Here is a 24023-nt window from a genome sequence, read left to right on the forward strand (position 1 = left end):
CTAACAATCTATGCTACTATTGTCTCCTCGCTGATGGGACAGAATAACAACAAGAAATAGTTGATTGACCCTAAAAACTTAACTAAAGCCCCACTAAGTGAAAACAAAAGGGGAAAGTGGACAGGATTAACCCTTTGGCCGCCCATATCTTGTATACAAGACAAAGATATAACGATACACTGGCGCCGCTGTCTTGTATACAAGACAATGATATAACGATACACTGGCGCCGCCGTCTTGTATACAAGACAACTTCAACTGCTCGTAAATGTAAAAATATCAATAGTAATTTCTTTTACACTCTTGTTAAAATTATAGGTCTTATGATTGTAATATATTTTTATTTTTTAGTAATTATCATATCTACGGTTTTTTAATTACTGTTTCGAATAGTATATTTAACATTGACAAGCTTTATGATAGTATATTTTCTGATATGCCGGCCGGTCAAAATCGGTCGGTTAAAATTATCCACAGCATTACCAGAGAGTAGAGATATAGAGTGCCGAAGTAAAAAAAAGTGCCCACCCAACACAGGTTAGATCAACTTTTTCTTGCCACTTAATTCAGTATTTTTGTCAAGGTTTTATTCAATTCAAATTCACTATTGCATTAGACACTAGCCTCTTCCATAGTGTACAGTCGCCATCAGATACATCGGAGCGGCCAGTGCTCACAAATATCTGAACACGCCTCTATTGTCAAGGCGTTAGAGTGCGTGTTCAGATATTTTTGAGCACCTTGGCCGCTCCGATATATCGGATGGCGACTGTACCATGTACTAGTAACATAGAGAAATAGTAAATCCATGCGTATACTGAGCCATAGAATGCCATCAAGTAAAATGGAATACTATTTTGACGGCACTATTTTATTACTTTTGCACTTAGTCACTTACATCGTGATCTTGAGGTGATAAAAAAATTGCTATAGTAATATTTGCACTTGCAATTTAATTATTTTCTTTAGTAACTTATGAATTCATCTCATTTAAGCGAAGTTTTTATTAAGGGTATGTTTCGTGAGGTTTTTTTTACTTCATCTGTCTATAAACATATAAACGATATCCCCACTCTTTATCCAATTTATTATCTATGGATTATATGCCTCACGATCACGATGTATTAACTCTACTCTCTGGTTTCAGAGAAAAACTGTGTACCTGTGGTGCGACCGGTACGACACGGAGGGCGCGCTCAAAAACCGCGTCTCCTTCGGCCGTCCAAGGAAGACCTGTGCTTTTGACGACCGCCAAATATTAGAGAAATTGCAGGTATGGGGGCTAAAAAGTAAAAAAAAAGGTGGGTTGTTAACCCTTATCGTGTGTAGTGTGATTGTGAACCTTGTCGGAATGCACGAAGGTTGATATTGGCGGTCAAAAGGTTCGAGGTAACACCCCCGGAGTTGCAGCCGGCTTGTTTGCCACAGACGTGGTATAAAAAAAGAAGGTATTATTGTTTACAGCGTAACACGGTGTATTTGTGGTGCCATCGGTATGAGACGGAGGGGGTTCTGAAGAATAGAGTGTCGTTTGGAAGGCCGAGGAAGACTTGCGCGTATGATGACCGAATGATCGTCGAGAAGGTTCAGGTAACGCGTCCATCTTAATTTTACATTTAACAGAAAAACAAACTAATGGCGTTATTTATAAACGGCTGCTAACTTAATCAGTTGATGATCGTCGTTTGTCCCTGTCGTTATGCCATAGAGAGGGACCAACGACGATCATCAGCTGATTAACTTAGCAGACGTTTATGAATAAGGGGGTAAGTTATTATATTTAGAATTGAATCCCGATTTTCATTGCTGACCCGATATCGCCATCATTTTCTTTAAACCTCTTAGAAACAAGACTTGATGGCTATGTACTTTAAAATATGCCCACACAAACACTAATATTATTAATGAATTTAATTTAAAAGCGGTCGTTATGGGAACATACCTGTCATTATGTAATGTGACGCGATAAAACTAGTTTAACACATTCAGTGCCGAAAACCCGACTATCGGGTATTTTATGATTTCGTTCCCAGGCCGGACGACCCGATTGGTACTACACCTTTATATGACGAAATTTTTGTGGCCTGGCGCGGATGTCTTGTTTGGCTGGGTGGCAATGAATGTGTTAAACACATAGGTACCTATAGAGTTGGAAAATCACTAAACAATCATTTCTTTCTTCCTTTTCAGGAGGGAGGCCGCGTCACCACATCAGACTTGGCGCAAAACTTTTCTGTCTCAGCCTCCACCATCCGCCGTCGCCTCCACGACCTAGGGGTCCAAAAGACCCCCGTCCGCAAAGTCATCCTGTCCCCGAGACACAAGACCCAGCGCCTCAACTTCGCCAAAAAATACTTAAACTACGACTTCTCCAACGCTATCTTCATCGACATCATAACCGTGAATTGTTTAGACGGGAAAATCTCTTTAGGAAGGAAAAAGAAAAATCGTCTAACCTTCAAAAGCGTAGGTTTAACTATGAGCTTCTGGGCATGGATTTCCGCGGGGGGCACTGGACATATAACTGATGTGAAAAGCAGATTGACGGCTAACGACTATATAGGTATCCTACAAGATGTGATGATCCCCACAGCATCGCCGGTCATTCAAAGCTTACCGCTCCAGTTTGTCCAAGATGGCGCGGCGTCCTACAGATCCAGGTTTGTACGGGAATGGATTAAAAAACAGGAAAATCTCGCCGAAATAGCTTTACCGCCTAAATCTCAAGACTTGAATCCTATACATGATGTTTGGGATAAGATAGTCAGGGCATGGGATGTGGAGAGAGTTAAAGATTTCGCGTCCTTGAAACAGCATGTAGGGGAGTTGTGGGAGTCTCACAGAGGGACAGAGTTGTGTATGAGTTTGGTGGGTTCCATGAGGCAGCGTTTGCAGAATATTATTGATGCCGAAGGTGACTATAAAGCACAGTTTTAACATTTAACACATTCATTGCCACCCAGCCAAACAAGATATCCGCGCCAGGCCACAAAAATTTCATCATATAAAGCTGTAGTACCACGATCCCGACTATCCCGTACGGCCTGGGAACGAAATCATATAATACCCGATAGTCGGGTTTTCGGCACTGAATGTGTTAAAGGCTATGTAGACACTACACCTACACTGATGTTATTGATAGTTAAAGTGCAAAGTTTTTGTTTGGTCCTTATTTTTATATCCCACATTCGACAATTACGAGGGGCGTTCAAAATATTCTCGGTATTGATATCTTACAACCTCTTCTAAAATTTCTTTCGTTACTGGCCGCTAAGGTTTATTCATTGACATTAAAAAAAAGTATAATTCGAACCGAGATGTTCTTTTGTTTTTCTGCAGTTGCTGAACAAACATGAACATCATGTGGGAATTGACAATGTTAACTAAATTAGAACATCGATGCGTGATAAAATTCTTGACAAAACAGGGTAAAAATCAAAAACCCATAAAAGAGGAAATGGATTGTGTTTACCGTGAGTCTGCTCCTTCTTTATCTACCATTCAAAAGTGGTCAAGCGAGTTTAAACGTGGAAGGGAGAGTGTTGAAGACGACCCTAGACCTGGCCGGCCTGTAGTAGCTACTTCACAAGAAAATATTGATAAAGTGGAAAAACTTATATTGGAAGATGGTCGAGTGAAGGTAAAATCTATTAGTGATGGGTAGGACATCAATTTAAAATGAGTTTGTATGAGTACCTCATTTACTAAAATGAGGTGTTACAATGTCTTACTTCAAATGAGGTGAGGTACTAGCATATTTTCAGCGTCGACTATTCCATTAATTCCAACGGCGACAAAAATATTTAATGTATATACATATTTATGTATTGATCACTTCCTTTATAAATAAATAAATAGTAACATTTAATTGGAGTGCAATTCTGGAGGTTAAGAATAGAACTTTTAGGAGTAAGATAATTTTAGAATCAAGTAAAATGAATAGAGGAGTGAAGTAAGACATTTTTGCGGTACGAAGTACTGCGACAAATTAACAAAATGAGTGGTACAAATGAGGTGCCTCACGAGTGAGCGACTCAACACTAAAATCTATAGCACAAGTAACCAATCTCTCTATTGGTACCGTACATGATATTATCCATGACCATCTTAATATGTCAAAAGTAAGTGCAAGATGGGTTCCGCGAATGCTGACTCGGCTTCAAAAAGACATGCGTGTAGCTTGTTGTTCCGATTTTATTGACCTGTGCGGTGAAAATCCTGATGAGGTGCTGCAAAGAATAGTTACTGGAGATGAAACCTGGGTTCATCATTATGACCCAGAGAGTAAACAAGAGTCCATGCAGTGGCACATTAAGGGTTCAGCTCATCCCAAGAAGTTCAAGGTCATCCCTTCAGCTGGCAAGGTCATGGCCACGATATTTTGGGATTGTGAAGGAGTATTACTGATCGATTATAAAGAAAAAGGTGTAAATATCACAGGACAGTACTACGCTAACATTCTACGTCAATTAAAGGATGCAATCAAAGAAAAGAGGCGAGGAAAGTTAACCAAAGGTGTTATGCTTCTGCATGACAACGCCCCCGTCCATACTGCTCATATTGCCAAGGCAGCTATTGTTGAATGTGGGTTTGAAACTGTTACTCACCCACCGTATAGTCCGGACTTAGCCCCCAGCGACTTCTTTTTGTTCCCCAATCTTAAAAAGGATCTGCGTGGAAATAAATTTTCCGATGATGAAGCATTGAAGGCGGCAGTGGAGGAGCATTTTTACACCAAAGATAAAAAATATTTTTATGCAGGATTAAAAAAAAATAATTGATCGATCTTTTAAGTGTATGAACATAGGGGGGGAGTATATTGAAAAATAAAAATATCAAACTTTTCGTACTTGTTTGTTTTCATTCTCATACCGAGAATATTTTGAACACCCCTCGTAGGTACGTACCTGTCATGCTTTGGTATAAATGTTGTACTGAAAGGACAGATCAGCCTAAATGTCAGGCTTCGCCCGACCTATTTGTAAACAAAATAAAACCAATTCTATTGATTAATAGTATTGATTCAAATTAAATATACCTACATATAGGTACATATCCAAATATTTTTCATGGTGGGCAGCTAGGGGTTAACCTTTTCGACGCCGCCGTGTCAAACACAAAAGCTGTCACGCTAACGCCACGTCACCGAAGTGTCAAAACTGAAATTGAATTTTATGCATACATGCACGTAGGTCTACGTTTCTCTGTGGTCTGTGACCGATTAATCGGTATTTGGCGTTGGACCTACGGTGCGGATATATCGGTCATTGGCGTCTAAAAGGTTAAAGTTGACAGTGGCTAAAAATACATATTTGAACGATTTGTTCAATAAGTATTATAGGTACAATTTTATTTACTATAAATTGTTCAAGTTATTTTTATTTGTTATAAATATGGATAGACGTAACAACTATTTGTTTGTCCGTCAATGTTTTTTCCTGTTCTATAAAGTTCTATTTATAAGCGCCACTTGCACCATCCCACTAACCCGGGGTTAACCGGTATTCCAGTGTCAAAACTGTACTGGTAACCATGGTAACTCCAGGTTTAACCGGTTAAACCCCGGGTTAGTAAATGGTACAAGTGGCCCTAAGACAAACTTATTTTGTTTCAAATGTGTTGACGCATCTATGAACGCCATTTGATTTAACTGATAGCATTCGTTTCTTTATTAGGTATTAATGTTTATAAAACCCACAGATTATTTGATTTTGGGTATTTTTTATGGTAAGTCAATACATTTTTACTCGGATGAATTTCTTACTTAAAAAGGGATGAATGCTGTATTTAATTTAACGCTAGTACCTATGTAGCTGTAAATCCGTTTCTTTGTTAGGATTTAATTAAATATTTATAGATATGTATCTTGATATACCTACATGAAATTAGATAATATAGATACTAATAAGTTAAATTATGCATTTTATCTTTATACCTCACATACATACCACTGCGGCTTAAGAGTAAACAGAAAATAACCTTTAAACCATTTGACCGCCGTCGTCTTGTATACACGACACAAATTCAATAAGTGTAAAAGAAGTAAATGATGTAATTTAATTTACTCTTGTTAAAAGTTTAGGTTTTTTTTGTTTATACATCTGCATTTAAAGAACCTACATAAATCCATTATTTTATAAGGCATCATAAAATAATAATATCAAAAAATTTGATCCAATCTTCAAAGTTTTTCGTGTTTCTCTAGGCCGTTGTCTCGTATAATAGACAGCTAGGGATCAGAATGTTAACTCGATATTATATGCGAATTCTCAAAGTAAATATCATATTCATATATAAAAAGATTTATGAATTTGTATTTGAAATCGTAAGAGTCGAAAAAATTGCCATAGCAGTGTCCTGTAATACGAGAACTAAAAGCTCATCTAAGGAACATCTCGAAAAATGCAAAATGTATTGTCATTCAGCCTTTGGGAAATTCTCGTTTAATTTCTTCAGCCATAACTTTCAAACCTTCGTAATACTGTGGCAGAACTGTGTGTAAGAGATCCTCTGGAAAGTTGAATTGGTAGCCGTCAGTAATTTCCAAAGTGTATGCATATGGGATCTTTTCGACCGCAAAAGCGTAGTCATCGCTTCCTCCGGCAGCTGGGTACCACTGCCCAGCGCTCATGATCTTAAACGGTCGACCTCCTGCTTTTACCACAGCCGTAGAATACACTTGTGCTAGACGATTGAACTTCTTCCATTCATCTGGCAAATAACTTCCCGTAAAACCCCAAGGATACACAAAGTATTCCCCGTATGAGTGTATAGATATATACAGCTTGATACGTTTGGAGTTAGCTTTCATTACTTTGCGGACTAGTCTCGTCTCGCGTTCAGAGAAAGCCTTTTCACCGGCATACGTTTGGTAGTTGCAGGGATCGAAAGAAGCGCCGCGGTAACCCCACATGAAGTCGTAATTCCGATTGATATCTGCCCCGAAGCACTCCTCCCTCCATGTTTTCGATCTTGATTTTCTCCACATACGGTTCTGTAAAAAAATTGATACCTATTACTTGTACCTACTATGATTTTTCTTTGGCTACCAAATGGCTAAATGCACACTGCAAAAACATGCTGACATGAAGCTGATCGGATGATGCAATTGGTAAATTGATTCTAAGTAGGTCATTAGAGAGCTCAAGATGTATGACTTATGTAATACACAAAGTTAGGAGAGGAGTACAGCTCAGTAATAGAGATGCCACGAATATTCGGCAACTATTCGGTATTCGGCCACTTTGCCGAATATTCGGTATTCGGCCACTTTGCCGAATATTCGGTATTCGGCCACTTTGCCGAATATTCGGTATTCGGCCACTTTGCCGAATATTCGGTATTCGGCCACTTTGCCGAATATTCGGTACGGTCTGTTGTACCTACCTAAAAAGAAGAATTACACAATAAAAATAACCAAAAACTAGGTTACATTTAATATTTAAAATGAATTCTTGGAAAGTTGTTAAATACGAAGACCTTTTTTTGAGCATTACTTGATTACAAAATATTTTATTTGATAATGGGTGGGTTTGATTTGATTGACTCTTAACAATATTCATTAATTCTGTTCAACAAAAAATAAGTATTATCTTAGCAAACGTTATGCTTTGTTGCCGAACAGTTTTCATAATATGTAATTGTGACTCAAAATGTTCGCATTTCATGCCGAATATTCGGTATTCGGCCAAAACCACTATTCGGGGCATCTCTACTCAGTAAGCAACGAAGTGATCAAATATTGCTAATAAAATAGGTAACTTGTTTCCGCTTATCATATAGACATGCTTCGTATCGTGGAGGATAGAATTAGGTACTAGACTTATATCGACCATAGAGTGTATTGTTTTCGAGCTCCCGATATTTCGACACAGTAACTGCAGCTGATGTAACTGCGTCGAAATATCGGGAGCTTTTTAATGATATGTCTAGCAGTGAAACTAACCGTGAATCATTCAAAACTGTTGATGATATAATTATCACTAGGGTCTCACGTCAGGGTCCGATCTCGTGTACTCATAGCCGTCAGGGTTGACCAAGGGCAGTATGTACCAGTCCACGCCGTGTAGCCACTGCGTTTCGTGGGCCGGTTTTTTTGCCGCCATCGCTAGCTGGTCGATTATGTACATCGCAAATGCAGGGGCCGCCCACTCTCTTGCATGTGCACCTTGAAAATGTACATTAATGGTAATGTAGTACGCTCTCCGATATCGCGCCTTTAAGCCCCGTCTCCATACCGCGCGGCAAACCATCGAACATTGGCTCGCGCGGCAGCCCGGTATCCATTGCGCGCGGCTGCCGCGCGAGCCAATGTTCGATGGTTTGCCGCGCGATATGGAGACGGGGCTTTACGCAGCTCAATAACACATTTTAGACTGGTTCTATAACATTCGACTCACCGGGCACTCAGTAACCGTAGAGAGACCACACACACACACACACACACAAGGCATCGCATATTATTTTTCTATTTCTACATTTTGAACCTTATTGCAGTCTCCATAGAGTGGTAATTCAATCACCGGTTAAAACGGGCCAACCATTTTTTATGCAGGTACGTAAGTAGCACATGCGGTTTCACTTACACTTGCAATAGACAAGAGTTATCCCTTTAGCCTTTACGGCCAGCTTGAAACTCTTGAAAGCTAACGGTAACGACTATACCTATATATTTTTAAGTGGTTGTCAAATTATTGCGCTGCAGAATTAGCTTGGGTCTAACCCTTCTTACCTGCGTCTATAAATACGATTGGGTTCCGGGCTCTATGGTTAGCGGATATCTTGATCAGGGTTAGTAGTCGACCTTCGTAGCTCCTTCCGAGGTTCTGAAGTTTTACATAGCGCCGATTTTCTTTTGATAGAGTTTTTAAGTGTTTCGATATCTATAATTTGAGTGACAACAAGTTATATTAGAATAACTCCATTAAACGCAAAAACAGGGGGCTTTAAGTTAGATCGCTATGTACCTATGTGTTTATTGAGTTTATTCGTATCATTGCGTCGTTAGGGTTTCCTTTTGATTTTACCTTGTCTTGTAGGTACCTTTAAATAATACCGTTATGTAACATCAATAACAGTAAATGGGACTTATATATGTTATAATTTATTTTCCTAATTTTTATAATCTTTGTCCAATAATTATGTTCATTATTATAACGGAATTGAATACAATACTTACATCTTGGTAAGAATTATATTGTAATGACTGGTACTGGTCATGTTTTCTTATCAGTGCCACCTCGTTATCAAAATATCTGAAAAATGTAATACTAAGTGTAAGGCCTGAGTGGACGTTCGAGTTGGGCGTGCAGCGGGGCGGGGCGTGCGGCGTGCATGTTAAACAACGGCAAACGTATAGTAGCGGCCTTAGTACACGCTGCTCAAATCACTTGTGAGCCCGACGCCACGCTGCACGCCCCGCCGAATGCTCCGCTTCGAGCGTCCACTCAGGCGTGTCTCACTCCGCGATTTCGTCGCTTTGCTACAGGTAGCTAAAAGTACATCCGTTCGGCCCCAATTTTGGGGAAAGCCATAAGCCGCTCGTGGCGCTGTCGCCACCTAGCGGCCATATCTGTGCTGATCGTAACAGACGCGTTTTGTTAGAGAGTGAGTCTTCTGTACTTAGTACTATTATTTATTCTGTGACGTAATGTAAAAAGTATAAAAGCTTACCTGCCATAATGATCTACATATTTAACGCCCATCCCTCTCAACTTGGCAAACTTTTCTACCTTCATCCGATCTTTTGGCGACACCAACACATCAGTAGTGTCGTTCAAACCGTGGCTGTGTTTCATTATGTCCACGTCATCTGAATCGGTGAGTGTCATCAAAGTCTTCAGCTGTCTGTTGTCATATGGCGTGATTTGTATGAGTGTGTAGCTAAAATGGAACAGAAGATGGATGCCTGATTTTGTATGGCATGCGGACATTCAAACCCATTCATACATTACACTCTAGATCAGTATGAAAGGACTTAATTTGCCGCTCGCCGCTTACGTTCAGTCCGCGGCTTAACGCGTTAAATATTTTTATATAGGTAAATATGACTCACACTCACTCATTATATTTATTTATCCCATTTACTTGCCAAAGGTGACCGAGGATACCTGCAATAATTTAATATTCACATCGACGAGTTCTTCGCTGCTTAAAAACAGTGAGCAAAATCAAATTTTGCTCACTGCATCGGACAAAAATGACGTTATCATTGTGCAGAATGTTCATGTAACTAACCTAACCTGGGCTATTGGATATAAAATCGTATCTCTGTCTAATAAAACGGTATCCATTTTTTCCCGGTAGACAGTGACTAGCCCGCTATAGATGGGCCCCACAAAAATCGACATCTATGATCGCTCAAAAGGCAACACCTTACCTACCTAAAGTCCTTAAAGAAGATTGTCTGATAGAATTCGCTCTTTAAGAGATAAGGCCACTTATTGTAAAAATTATTTTGAAGTTGAGCAATAAAGAGGAATTGTATTTGTATACTTACTGAATATAATTACTAACAGCTTGGCCATTTCTCAGTGGATGATATTTTATGATTTATATTTGAAGAAACATTGTGAAGATATGCCTATACGTAGAATCAGTTTTAGCGTCGGAAGCCAAGTAAACTGAGCCTAATAAAATTAATGATGATACGGCTATTGTCTTTGAGATAGCAACGCGAATGTTAATTAGGTATGGTTCTCCATATACAATTGAATAATCGGCAAGTTAGTTAGATCGTGTAGTGATTGCAAAAACGGAAAAATGTATAACGAATTGTCATTCAGCCTTTATTGGGAAAATCTCGTTTCATTTCTTCAGCCATAACTTTCAAACCTTCGTAATACTGTGGCAGAACTGTGTGCAGGAGTTCCTCTGGATAGTTGAATTGGTAGCCGTCTGTAATTTCCAAAGTGTATGTGTATGGAATCTTTTCCACCGCAAAAGCATAATCACCGCTTCCGCCGGAAGCTGGGTACCATTGCCCAGTGCTCATGACTCTAAACGGTCGCCCTCCCGCGTTGACTACAGCCTTAGAATACACTTGTGCTAGACGATTGAACTTCTCCCATTGATCTGGCAGATAACTTCCCGTAAAACCCCAAGGATGAATTAAGTATTCCCCGTATGAGTGTATAGACATATACAGCTTGATACGTTTGGAGTTATCCTTCATAACTTTGCGGACTAGTCTCGTCTCGCGTTCAGAGAAAGCCTTTTCACCAGCATACGTTTGGAAGTTGCAAGGATCGAAAGAAGCGCCGCGGTAACCCCACATGAAATCGTAATTTCGATTGATATCTGCCCCGAAGCATTCCTCTCTCCATGTTTTCGATCTCGTTTTTCTCCACATACGGTTCTGTGAATAAATGGGTACCTACTTAATAGTATGATTGTTAGTTTTAAAGTATAGCCACAGTGGCGAGCGTCCATGACATGGAACTGGTCGAGTGATGCAGCTAGAAGGAAGAAGCCAAAGGAATTCATCGACGGAAATACAATGAGAAATTGAGCTCAAGATGTACTGGATACACAAAGAAAGGAGAGGAGTATATATATAGCTCTGTCTGCAACTAAGTGATCAAATATTGCTAATAAAGTAAATAACTTGTGTCCTGCTTATCATAGACATGCTACGTGACGTAGAGGGTAGAATTATCAATGTTCTCACATCAGGGTCCGATCTCGAGTACTCATAGCCGTCAGGGTTGACCACGGGCAGTATGTACCAGTCCACGCCGAGCAGATCTTCCGTTTCACTTTTATTTAACGTCATTACCAGCTGGTCGATTATGTACATCGCAAATGCAGGGGCCGCCCACTCACGTGCATGGGCACCTTGAAAATGTAGGGTAGGTACTTATTGGTCGTTGTTTTAAGTTTAAGTAGATACACAATAATTTCGAATTTTAATGATTAAACCTGCCATGATTGCATTAAGAGGGAAATTATAGTGATCAAATAGGTATTTACGTAACAAGAGACCAAAGTTAGTTTTTACAGCGAGTAAAATTTTATGGACTCTTAAGAAATAAGGTGCGACTGGTGCAAGGTGTTTGGTCTCATGTGGCACTCATAAACCTACCGCTATTCGAACTAACTACGTACATAATGTTCAAAAACAGTGAGCAAAATTATATTTTGCAACAAAAAGATATTAAAATTTTTGCTGTTAATGTTCATCCAATTATGTTTCCAATGTTGACTTTGACTAAAACAGAATCTGATTGGGACTGGAAAAGCGCAGATGCTTTGCCAGTCCCAACCACTGCCCAGTGAGCAGTGGTGGTAGGTTGTGAGTGGGACTGAATTTAGAAGTGGGACTGGGTGTTATTTACCTACCTGCATCTAGAAAGATGATAGGATTCCTGGCTCCGTGGTTAGCGGAGATCTTGATCAGGGTCATGACTCGACCTTCGTAACTCGTACCAAGATCCTGCAGTTTCACATAGCGGCGATTTTCTTTTAATAGAGTTTTTAAGTGCTTTGATATCTAAAATTTGTGTAAAAAATAGAATTAAGTCATAAAGTAAGTCATAAAGTCTGTGATTATGTCCACGATTTTTTTTACCCACGAAGCAAAAACAGCGCGGCGAGCGGCAAAATCAAGTAAAGCATATATGAATTGACTTAATTTGCCGCTCGCCAAGCCGCTTGCGTCCAGTCCGCGACCTTAAGTTTTGCCATTTTGTGTTTGGCTGTAGTACCGTAGCTCTTAAACGGATGAGAGTGTTGCATGCATGTTGCATGTGTTTTTTCACCGCAGCAGGTATTCTACCGGTGGATCTTAGACATGTTTTATCAAAGACAGTTTATTCGTATTATAACGGAATTTTATACTATAGGTACTTACATCTTGGTAGGAATTATATTGTAATGACCGGTACTGGTCATGTTTTATTATCAGTGCCACCTCCTTATCGAAATATCTGAAAATTGTAATACTAAGGATCAACGCCTCACTGTGTATTAGTATTAGGGTATCAGTGGAGAGCACAGACAAATACCTATAAGTAAAGAAAGAGTGGTAACTCATACATCAGTTTTCTTACCAAAACCCGAGTATCAGGGTTTTTTGTTCGCCTCGACATCTATTATCAACTAGCAATACTGATAATGTCCGCTACCTGACGCTAGATGTCGACTACGAAATAACTCGAGTTTTGTCAAGAAAACTGGTGTATGGAATTCCCATTCTTTCTTTACTTATATTACTATATGGTGGAGAGCGACCAGCGGCACTTATCAATTTTACTTTGGATTGTAGATACATTGTGTAGCAGCATATAGCATAGCAATAATATATATCTATAAAAAAGTATAAAAGCTCACCTGCCATAATGGTCTACAAGTTTAACACCCATCCCTCTCAACTTGGCAAACTTTTCTACCTTCATCCGATCTTTTGGCGACACAAGCACATCAGTAGTGTCGTTCAAACCGTGGCTATGTTTCATTATGTCCACGTCATCTGAATCGGTGAGTGTCATTAAGGTCTTCAGCTGCTTGTTGTCATATGGCGTGATTTGTATGAAGGTATAGCTAAAATAAAGACAGATACCTATAAATGCCCGACGCATTCGAAACATGAATCTAACCTGTAACGCGGCAGTTTTCTGTTGAAGCGCAGCGCTATTTGAGTCCGTAGACTTTCATATAAAAAGGTTTACCAAATATCAAGCTAGATGGCGCTGTACCGAGACCGACCTCTACATCGCGCTAATTAAATTTTCATTAAGATGGGATATAGCTGCTGGTTGTCGGCGTGATTTGTATTATGTACATGAGAGTGAGTGTACCCAAAATAGACCTAACCTAAAGCGAATGCGCGTTATATATTTTACTAGCGATCCGCCACCGCTCCGCACGGGTTACACAAAATCTTAACAAATTATACACCTAAACCTTCCTCAAGAATCACTGTAGTCAAGTGAAAACTGCATGAAAATGACGGACAGACGCGGTGGAAAACTTATTTTATAAGGTGTATAGATATAGTTACCTAAGTAATGTAAATCATACGCACTCATTATATTTATTTATCCCATTTACTTGCCAAAGGTGACCGAGGATACCTGCAAATATTGCAAATAATAATAAACAAAAGTATCTATAACACGTTACGATACATATATAGGTATACGTATGTAATATGTATACAGACGGTCAAACAAGTGAGGGCCCCATAAAGAGATTGTAAATACATACTTATTACAATGCTTCAAAGGCAATCTTATTAGTATTGGGGAGTATCCCTGTAAATACTTACTGAATATAATTACTATCAGCTTCCTGGCCATTTCTCAGTTGATAATATTGTACCTACTATTTATATTTAAATAATAAGTATAGTTGATACTGTAATTATTGTCTACTTCTGTCTGTAAGAAACATTGTGTAGGTACCTCTATATAAACTAGTTTTAGCCCCAAAAATCTGCTACCTTCTACTATAAAATCACCATTCTATACCAATCGCTGAGATAAGTGGTACCGTATAAAACGTTATGTATGTATTATTCATTCAATTTCATGTAGAAACCTGTCGATAATTGAGTGATTAAGAATTAATTATTGCAAAGGCCTAGCCATAACATTAATTATGCACAGAGTGCACTTGGCTTTTGAATACTAGCTGATTAGGAGCATAAGACAATGATTCTTGCCAATTTCTCTTACATTACAATTACTCTACTGAAAAATGGCCAAGTTGATAGTAATTATATTCAGTAAGTATTTATTTACAGTGACTTCTCTAATCTCAGCAGTTTCAGCACACCACACTGACGTCGCCCTGGAGCCATTTGCCCATCTTCGATGTAGCTTTCCACTCAGAACGTTCCCTTTCAGTTGAGTCGTAAGTATAATATACCTATTTCTGTTAATTAAGTAATTGCAACAATTTCAGGTCTTCTCGGTCGCCTGCAAGTAAATGCAAACAAATATAATAAGTGAGTAAGATATTAAGATATAAAATATTAACAAATAACCGGCCAAGTGCGAGTCGGACACGCGCACGAAGGGTTCCGTACCATTACGCGAAAAACGGCAAAAAAATCACGTTTGGTGTATAGGAGCCCCACTTAAATACATATTTATTTTATTTTATATTTAGTATTTGTTGTTATAGCCTATAGCGGCAACCGAAATACATAATCTGTGAAAATTTCAACTGTCTAGCTATCACGGTTCATGAGATACAGTCTCAGTTTTAGCGTCGGAAGCCAAGTAAACTGAGCCTAATAAAATTAATGATGATACGGCTATTGTCTTTGAGATAGCAACGCGAATGTTAATTAGGTATGGTTCTCCATATACAATTGAATAATCGGCAAGTTAGTTAGATCGTGTAGTGATTGCAAAAACGGAAAAATGTATAACGAATTGTCATTCAGCCTTTATTGGGAAAATCTCGTTTCATTTCTTCAGCCATAACTTTCAAACCTTCGTAATACTGTGGCAGAACTGTGTGCAGGAGTTCCTCTGGATAGTTGAATTGGTAGCCGTCTGTAATTTCCAAAGTGTATGTGTATGGAATCTTTTCCACCGCAAAAGCATAATCACCGCTTCCGCCGGAAGCTGGGTACCATTGCCCAGTGCTCATGACTCTAAACGGTCGCCCTCCCGCGTTGACTACAGCCTTAGAATACACTTGTGCTAGACGATTGAACTTCTCCCATTGATCTGGCAGATAACTTCCCGTAAAACCCCAAGGATGAATTAAGTATTCCCCGTATGAGTGTATAGACATATACAGCTTGATACGTTTGGAGTTATCCTTCATAACTTTGCGGACTAGTCTCGTCTCGCGTTCAGAGAAAGCCTTTTCACCAGCATACGTTTGGAAGTTGCAAGGATCGAAAGAAGCGCCGCGGTAACCCCACATGAAATCGTAATTTCGATTGATATCTGCCCCGAAGCATTCCTCTCTCCATGTTTTCGATCTCGTTTTTCTCCACATACGGTTCTGTGAATAAATGGGTACCTACTTAATAGTATGATTGTTAGTTTTAAAGTATAGCCACAGTGGCGAGCGTCCATGACATGGAACTGGTCGAGTGATGCAGCTAGAAGGAAGAAGCCAAAGGAATTCATCGACGGAAATACAATGAGAAATTGAGCTCAAGATGTACTGGATACACAAAGAAAGGAGAGGAGTATATATATAGCTCTGTCTGCAACTAAGTGATCAAATATTGCTAATAAAGTAAATAACTTGTGTCCTGCTTATCATAGACATGCTACGTGACGTAGAGGGTAGAATTATCAATGTTCTCACATCAGGGTCCGATCTCGAGTACTCATAGCCGTCAGGGTTGACCACGGGCAGTATGTACCAGTCCACGCCGAGCAGATCTTCCGTTTCACTTTTATTTAACGTCATTACCAGCTGGTCGATTATGTACATCGCAAATGCAGGGGCCGCCCACTCACGTGCATGGGCACCTTGAAAATGTAGGGTAGGTACTTATTGGTCGTTGTTTTAAGTTTAAGTAGATACACAATAATTTCGAATTTTAATGATTAAACCTGCCATGATTGCATTAAGAGGGAAATTATAGTGATCAAATAGGTATTTACGTAACAAGAGACCAAAGTTAGTTTTTACAGCGAGTAAAATTTTATGGACTCTTAAGAAATAAGGTGCGACTGGTGCAAGGTGTTTGGTCTCATGTGGCACTCATAAACCTACCGCTATTCGAACTAACTACGTACATAATGTTCAAAAACAGTGAGCAAAATTATATTTTGCAACAAAAAGATATTAAAATTTTTGCTGTTAATGTTCATCCAATTATGTTTCCAATGTTGACTTTGACTAAAACAGAATCTGATTGGGACTGGAAAAGCGCAGATGCTTTGCCAGTCCCAACCACTGCCCAGTGAGCAGTGGTGGTAGGTTGTGAGTGGGACTGAATTTAGAAGTGGGACTGGGTGTTATTTACCTACCTGCATCTAGAAAGATGATAGGATTCCTGGCTCCGTGGTTAGCGGAGATCTTGATCAGGGTCATGACTCGACCTTCGTAACTCGTACCAAGATCCTGCAGTTTCACATAGCGGCGATTTTCTTTTAATAGAGTTTTTAAGTGCTTTGATATCTAAAATTTGTGTAAAAAATAGAATTAAGTCATAAAGTAAGTCATAAAGTCTGTGATTATGTCCACGATTTTTTTTACCCACGAAGCAAAAACAGCGCGGCGAGCGGCAAAATCAAGTAAAGCATATATGAATTGACTTAATTTGCCGCTCGCCAAGCCGCTTGCGTCCAGTCCGCGACCTTAAGTTTTGCCATTTTGTGTTTGGCTGTAGTACCGTAGCTCTTAAACGGATGAGAGTGTTGCATGCATGTTGCATGTGTTTTTTCACCGCAGCAGGTATTCTACCGGTGGATCTTAGACATGTTTTATCAAAGACAGTTTATTCGTATTATAACGGAATTTTATACTATAGGTACTTACATCTTGGTAGGAATTATATTGTAATGACCGGTACTGGTCATGTTTTATTATCAGTGCCACCTCCTTATCGAAATATCTGAAAATTGTAATACTAAGGATCAACGCCTCACTGTGTATTAGTATTAGGGTATCAGTGGAGAGCACAGACAAATACCTATAAGTAAAGAAAGAGTGGTAACTCATACATCAGTTTTCTTACCAAAACCCGAGTATCAGGGTTTTTTGTTCGCCTCGACATCTATTATCAACTAGCAATACTGATAATGTCCGCTACCTGACGCTAGATGTCGACTACGAAATAACTCGAGTTTTGTCAAGAAAACTGGTGTATGGAATTCCCATTCTTTCTTTACTTATATTACTATATGGTGGAGAGCGACCAGCGGCACTTATCAATTTTACTTTGGATTGTAGATACATTGTGTAGCAGCATATAGCATAGCAATAATATATATCTATAAAAAAGTATAAAAGCTCACCTGCCATAATGGTCTACAAGTTTAACACCCATCCCTCTCAACTTGGCAAACTTTTCTACCTTCATCCGATCTTTTGGCGACACAAGCACATCAGTAGTGTCGTTCAAACCGTGGCTATGTTTCATTATGTCCACGTCATCTGAATCGGTGAGTGTCATTAAGGTCTTCAGCTGCTTGTTGTCATATGGCGTGATTTGTATGAAGGTATAGCTAAAATAAAGACAGATACCTATAAATGCCCGACGCATTCGAAACATGAATCTAACCTGTAACGCGGCAGTTTTCTGTTGAAGCGCAGCGCTATTTGAGTCCGTAGACTTTCATATAAAAAGGTTTACCAAATATCAAGCTAGATGGCGCTGTACCGAGACCGACCTCTACATCGCGCTAATTAAATTTTCATTAAGATGGGATATAGCTGCTGGTTGTCGGCGTGATTTGTATTATGTACATGAGAGTGAGTGTACCCAAAATAGACCTACCCTAAAGCGAATGCGCGTTATATATTTTACTAGCGATCCGCCACCGCTCCGCACGGGTTACACAAAATCTTAACAAATTATACACCTAAACCTTCCTCAAGAATCACTGTAGTCAAGTGAAAACTGCATGAAAATGACGGACAGACGCGGTGGAAAACTTATTTTATAAGGTGTATAGATATAGTTACCTAAGTAATGTAAATCATACGCACTCATTATATTTATTTATCCCATTTACTTGCCAAAGGTGACCGAGGATACCTGCAAATATTGCAAATAATAATAAACAAAAGTATCTATAACACGTTACGATACATATATAGGTATACGTATGTAATATGTATATAGACGGTCAAACAAGTGAGGGCCCCATAAAGAGATTGTAAATACATACTTATTACAATGCTTCAAAGGCAATCTTATTAGTATTGGGGAGTATCCCTGTAAATACTTACTGAATATAATTACTATCAGCTTCCTGGCCATTTCTCAGTTGATAATATTGTACCTACTATTTATATTTAAATAATAAGTATAGTTGATACTGTAATTATTGTCTACTTCTGTCTGTAAGAAACATTGTGTAGGTACCTCTATATAAACTAGTTTTAGCCCCAAAAATCTGCTACCTTCTACTATAAAATCACCATTCTATACCAATCGCTGAGATAAGTGGTACCGTATAAAACGTTATGTATGTATTATTCATTCAATTTCATGTAGAAACCTGTCGATAATTGAGTGATTAAGAATTAATTATTGCAAAGGCCTAGCCATAACATTAATTATGCACAGAGTGCACTTGGCTTTTGAATACTAGCTGATTAGGAGCATAAGACAATGATTCTTGCCAATTTCTCTTACATTACAATTACTCTACTGAAAAATGGCCAAGTTGATAGTAATTATATTCAGTAAGTATTTATTTACAGTGACTTCTCTAATCTCAGCAGTTTCAGCACACCACACTGACGTCGCCCTGGAGCCATTTGCCCATCTTCGATGTAGCTTTCCACTCAGAACGTTCCCTTTCAGTTGAGTCGTAAGTATAATATACCTATTTCTGTTAATTAAGTAATTGCAACAATTTCAGGTCTTCTCGGTCGCCTGCAAGTAAATGCAAACAAATATAATAAGTGAGTAAGATATTAAGATATAAAATATTAACAAATAACCGGCCAAGTGCGAGTCGGACACGCGCACGAAGGGTTCCGTACCATTACGCGAAAAACGGCAAAAAAATCACGTTTGGTGTATAGGAGCCCCACTTAAATACATATTTATTTTATTTTATATTTAGTATTTGTTGTTATAGCCTATAGCGGCAACCGAAATACATAATCTGTGAAAATTTCAACTGTCTAGCTATCACGGTTCATGAGATACAGTCTGGTGACAGACAGACAGCAGTCATAGTAATAGGGTCCCGTTTTTACCCTTTGGGTACGGAACCCTAAAAACGTGCGTCGCCAACGGTATTCCTACCGGCAAGAGGTTGGTAAGGTCGCCTACAACCATGGTTCGAATACGTCAGACATTCATTTTCTTTTTTATTTTAGTTACACTCTCATAAAAATCACGCCATATGACCATCAGCAGCTCAATACCCTAATGACGCTCACCAATTCAGATGACGTTGACATAATGAAACACAGCCATGGTTTGAACGACACTACTGATGTGCTAGTATCCCCAAAAGATCGGATGAAGGTGGAAAAGTTTGCCAAGTTGAGAGGAATGGGCGTTAAGCTTGTAGATCATTATGGCAGGTTGGCATTTCTGTTTTATATTACATCCTGACCTATTTAAAATTTGTAACATTGAAAATTCATTACCGTAAAATGGGGCGAGTTGGGACAAATCCGAAGTTCTAACCTCAATAAATAGTTATTTGTTTTACAAGGGGGCAAAGTTGTTGTTTACCGCTCGTGCTAATATTGATACCCGAGCGAGCGAAAGATTCCAAAATTGCGTAGCGAACAGTACATTAGCTCTATTTTCAAGAGAATAAAGTATTTACGTAACAATGTGATAACTTTTTGGTCTAAAAATACCATCTCACCCCCCTACCATCCTTCCTCACCCCATTCATAACCCAACTGCCCTCGTAATCCCTACTCACCCCATTTTACGGTATTCACCTTACTTAGTTATTATGAATATGTCCTTAGGGTGGTATTCCATCTGTCCAATATCTTGGTCCAATGTAGCGTCTCACTCTCTACATTAAACAAAATGTGAGACAAAATACAAATCGGACAGGTGGATATACAACACGCGCGTTCGCGGCTTCGCGCCGCGAATCACGCTCGCAGTGGCGGATTTGCCCTAAGGCCAAGTAGGCCTAGGGCGGCAAGTTTTTTGGGGGCGGCAAATTGTGGCAAAAAATTCGCTTATGATAACAAGAAATAACTCAAAATCTAGTCAATAATATAGGTGCTGAGAAAGAGGCGGCTACTACAGGGCCTGAGGCCTAGGGCGGCAAAGACTGCAAATCCGCCACTGCACGCACGAGTGTGGAGAGGGCTTTACTGATCCTTGGTATTCCATTTTTCAGATATTTTGATAAACAAATAGCAATGATTAGCAAATATGACCGGTATCAGCCCTTAAAATTCAATTCTTACGAAGCTGTAAGTATTCTAAATTATGAAGATGACAATTGTATGCAGAAAACGAAAGAAAATGATATATAGGTACCTAAAGATCTAGAGTATAGTGTACCTATCTTATACCTTGATATGAGCAATTCTTGTTTACTTATTTATTTATATATACCTATATTTCGGGGATCTCGGAAACGGCTCTAACGATTTCGATGACATTTGGTATATAGGGGTTTTCGGGGGCGACAAATCAATCTAGCTAGGTCTTATCTCGGGGAAAACGGTCATTTTTGAGTTTTTATACGTTTTCCGAGCAAAGATCGGCCTCCCAGATATTAATCTTTTATTACTTTACGCTCAAATTACAGATATCAAAGCACTTAAAAAAACTATCAAACAAAAATAGCCCCTATGTGAATCTACAGAAACTTGGAAATAGTTACGAAGGTCGAGTCATGAGCCTGATCAAGATATCCGCAAACCATAAGGCCCGGAATCCAATCATATTTATAGACGCAGGTAAAGAACATACTTTCCCACTCGCACTCTTATTTCCATAAAAAGTGTCACTGTTATTTCAACACTATACTCAGTTGGCGTTATTCAGAAACGGCTGCTAACTTAAACTTGGTCAACCAGATCTTGACAGTAGAAAAAGGCGGCAAATTTGAAAAATGTAGGCGCTAAGGGATCTCGTCCCATAGAAAATTTGAATTTCGCGCCTTTTTTTACTGACAAGATTTGGTTGACCAGCTATACTTAATCAGTTGATGATCGTCGTTTGTCCCTCGTTATGCCATAGAGAGCGATAAACGACGATCATCAGCTGACGTTTATGAATAACGCCGTGTAACTTTAGGTATAGGTGAACCAGGATCTATTGAGGGTGCGCCATGTTGCGGAATTTCACTGGAACTAATTTTTTCATACTACACTGAACTGTCACCCTATACATGAGAATAACAGCGCCCTCTTGACAATTATCATATATTACTGGTCAGGCTATACCCGAAAATGTACAAATTATTTGTTTACTTTTATTTAAATACCTAAAGATTAGATTATACATACATTTTCAAGGTGCGCACGCACGAGAGTGGGCAGCCCCAGCATTTGCGATGTACATAATCGACAAGCTAGTGAAAAAGGTAAAGAAAAATAAAGAAACTAAGATACTGCACGGCCTGGATTGGTACATACTACCCATGGTCAACCCTGACGGCTATGAGTACTCGAGATCGGACCCTGACGTGAGAATCTATTGATAATTCTATCCTCCTTTAGTTAGTTATACTGGGCATTTTACGCAAGTCGACAACCCTATGTTGCGTGAAAACGAGGTAGCACTACTCTAGCCACCCAGCTCCTCCACGAAACCTATTAGCAGTGTCTTCGTTGCTAACTAACTCCTTCAGTGTGCACGGAGTCCCTAGGTTCCTGTATACTTCTACCGTTTAAGTATAGGAGAATGTTTTGATGTTTCCTCTTCTTCCATTGCTCCACTTTTTTAGCGCGTTTTCACATTGTCAGATTTGATATCGGATTTATTCATTTTATTTCTACCTACATGTCTTTCCCATCGCGGAACAATCTGTGTGGCCGCGAGCGCCTTTGCCTCGCCCTAGGCGAGTCAAACCGAGCTGCTTCGCGCGGCAATTTCCTCGCGAGAGAGATACTTTTTGTTTCAAAGAACTGTTTGTGGATCGAAAATCAAGATCGATCGAAAACATGGATTGAGGCAGTGTGCATTTAGCCATTTAGTAGCCAAAACTGGTAATCATACTCATGCCAATTTTTTTACAGAACCGTATGTGGAGAAAATCAAGATCAAAAACATGGAGGGAGGAGTGCTTTGGGGTAGATATCAATCGGAATTACGGCTTCAAGTGGGGTACTTGTGGCGCTTCCTTCGATCCCTGCAACTTCCAAACATACGCCGGCGAAAAGGCCTTTTCTGAACCCGAGACGAGACTAGTTTGTAAAGTAATGAAGGAAAACTCTAAACGTATAAAGCTGTATTTGTCTATACTCATACGGAGAATACGTTCTTCATCCTTGGGGTTATACGAATAATACTTTTCCAGATGGACGGAAAAAGTTACACCGTCTTGCACAAAAATATTCTAAGGCTGTGGTAAAAGCAGGAGGGCGGCAGTTTAAGATCATGAGCGGCGGACAATTGTACCCGGCTGCCGGAGGAAGCTTTGACTACGCTTATGCGGTGGAAAAGATTCCATATTCGTATGTTTTGGAAATAACTAATGGGTACGAATTTATATTTCCAGAGAAGCTCTTGAGCACAGTTCTGCCACAGTATTACAAAGGTTTAAAAAATATGGCTAAAAAAATTAAACGGGAATTCCCTAATAAAGGCTGAATAGAGTTAGACCACGAAAAGTCTGCGACGATTTCAATAGCACTCGCAGTGAAAGAATGACGTATAAATAACACTTGCACTGCACTGTGTGTGCAAAATCGTTGCAATGTGGTTGGTCCAACTCTAACAATTTATTAGGTACAGTTTTTTTTGTGTTCTCAACAATACTACCTAAATTATATCTATTTAGCAAACATATGATTTGGTTTACATTTTATATCACAGAGGTCTTGTTAGTAGAACACGATCATATACAAACATTAAATTTACACCATTGGCTCTGTGAGCTGTACATGTCGCGATAAGCTTAAGAAAATAAATGTAAATATGGACCTTAACGCCAGAGACCCTTACTTCCGCCATTTAGAACATAGTTTCAAAAAATGAAACGACATCACATCTATATCGAGTCTACTGTTGAGTCTACCATCGAGTCTACAATCAAGTCCTCAATCGAGTCTACTATCGAGTCATCGAGCCTAAAATTGAAATGATTGCTATGAAATTTTCTCGATTTCATTTTGTCAATCACTTTATTTAGCCACAATAACTTCTATGTCTGCCCATAGCTCTTATGTCAGCGAATTAAGATCGGTTTTCCTAGGATAGCGGTGCCGTCATA

General features: G+C 39.3%; 2 protein-coding genes and 1 pseudogene across 3 annotated transcripts; 1 reads left to right on the forward strand and 2 right to left on the reverse strand.

Annotated features, from left to right (window-relative positions):
- Positions 1–6421: 6421 nt before the first annotated feature.
- On the reverse strand, positions 6422–14318 carry LOC134659889 (carboxypeptidase B1-like). The gene is made up of 13 exons (XM_063515596.1): positions 14267–14318; positions 14024–14072; positions 13330–13539; positions 12851–12926; positions 12340–12490; positions 11669–11835; positions 10954–11356; positions 10061–10109; positions 9673–9882; positions 9179–9254; positions 8732–8882; positions 7995–8167; positions 6422–6994 (listed from the first exon to the last, which is right to left on the reverse strand). The coding sequence occupies exons 1-13, from the start codon at positions 14295–14297 to the stop codon at positions 6422–6424; spliced, it is 2319 nt and encodes a 772-aa protein (XP_063371666.1). The 5' UTR covers positions 14298–14318.
- A 1061-nt stretch (positions 14319–15379) lies between these two features.
- Positions 15380–19077, reverse strand: LOC134659587 (carboxypeptidase B-like). 2 transcript variants are annotated; one of them, XM_063515252.1, is made up of 7 exons: positions 19010–19077; positions 18631–18679; positions 17937–18146; positions 17458–17533; positions 16947–17097; positions 16276–16442; positions 15380–15963 (listed from the first exon to the last, which is right to left on the reverse strand). In XM_063515252.1, exons 3-7 carry the CDS (start codon positions 18092–18094, stop codon positions 15388–15390), a joined length of 1128 nt encoding a protein of 375 aa, XP_063371322.1. In that variant the 5' UTR covers positions 18095–18146; positions 18631–18679; positions 19010–19077; the 3' UTR covers positions 15380–15387. The 2 variants fall into 2 exon arrangements, with proteins under 2 accessions (XP_063371322.1, XP_063371321.1); XM_063515251.1 differs by lacking the exon at positions 19010–19077 and adding an exon at positions 18874–18925.
- A 2343-nt stretch (positions 19078–21420) lies between these two features.
- Positions 21421–23436, forward strand: LOC134659688 (carboxypeptidase B1-like; annotated as a pseudogene).
- Positions 23437–24023: the final 587 nt, after the last annotated feature.

This window comes from Cydia amplana, chromosome 25 (genome assembly GCF_948474715.1).
Source record: "Cydia amplana chromosome 25, ilCydAmpl1.1, whole genome shotgun sequence".
In the NCBI taxonomy this organism is placed as follows: Eukaryota; Metazoa; Arthropoda; class Insecta; order Lepidoptera; family Tortricidae; genus Cydia; species Cydia amplana.

Bases quoted from the DNA above. Each gene is read 5' to 3' on its own strand.
- LOC134659587 (XM_063515251.1), bottom strand. From the start codon at position 18,904: ATGGCCAGGAAGCTGATAGTAATTATATTCA. The intron at 18,147-18,630 runs GTGCGTATGATT...TCTTTATTTTAG, and splicing joins GGGATAAATAAATATAATGA to CTATACCTTCATACAAATCA. The intron at 17,534-17,936 runs GTGAGCTTTTAT...TACAATTTTCAG, and splicing joins CTTGTAGACCATTATGGCAG to ATATTTCGATAAGGAGGTGG.
- LOC134659889 (XM_063515596.1), bottom strand. From the start codon at position 14,297: ATGGCCAGGAAGCTGATAGTAATTATATTCA. The intron at 8,883-9,178 runs GTAAGTATTGTA...CTCAAATTATAG, and splicing joins AATATAATTCTTACCAAGAT to ATATCGAAACACTTAAAAAC. The intron at 8,168-8,731 runs GTAAGAAGGGTT...TACATTTTCAAG, and splicing joins AATCGTATTTATAGACGCAG to GTGCACATGCAAGAGAGTGG.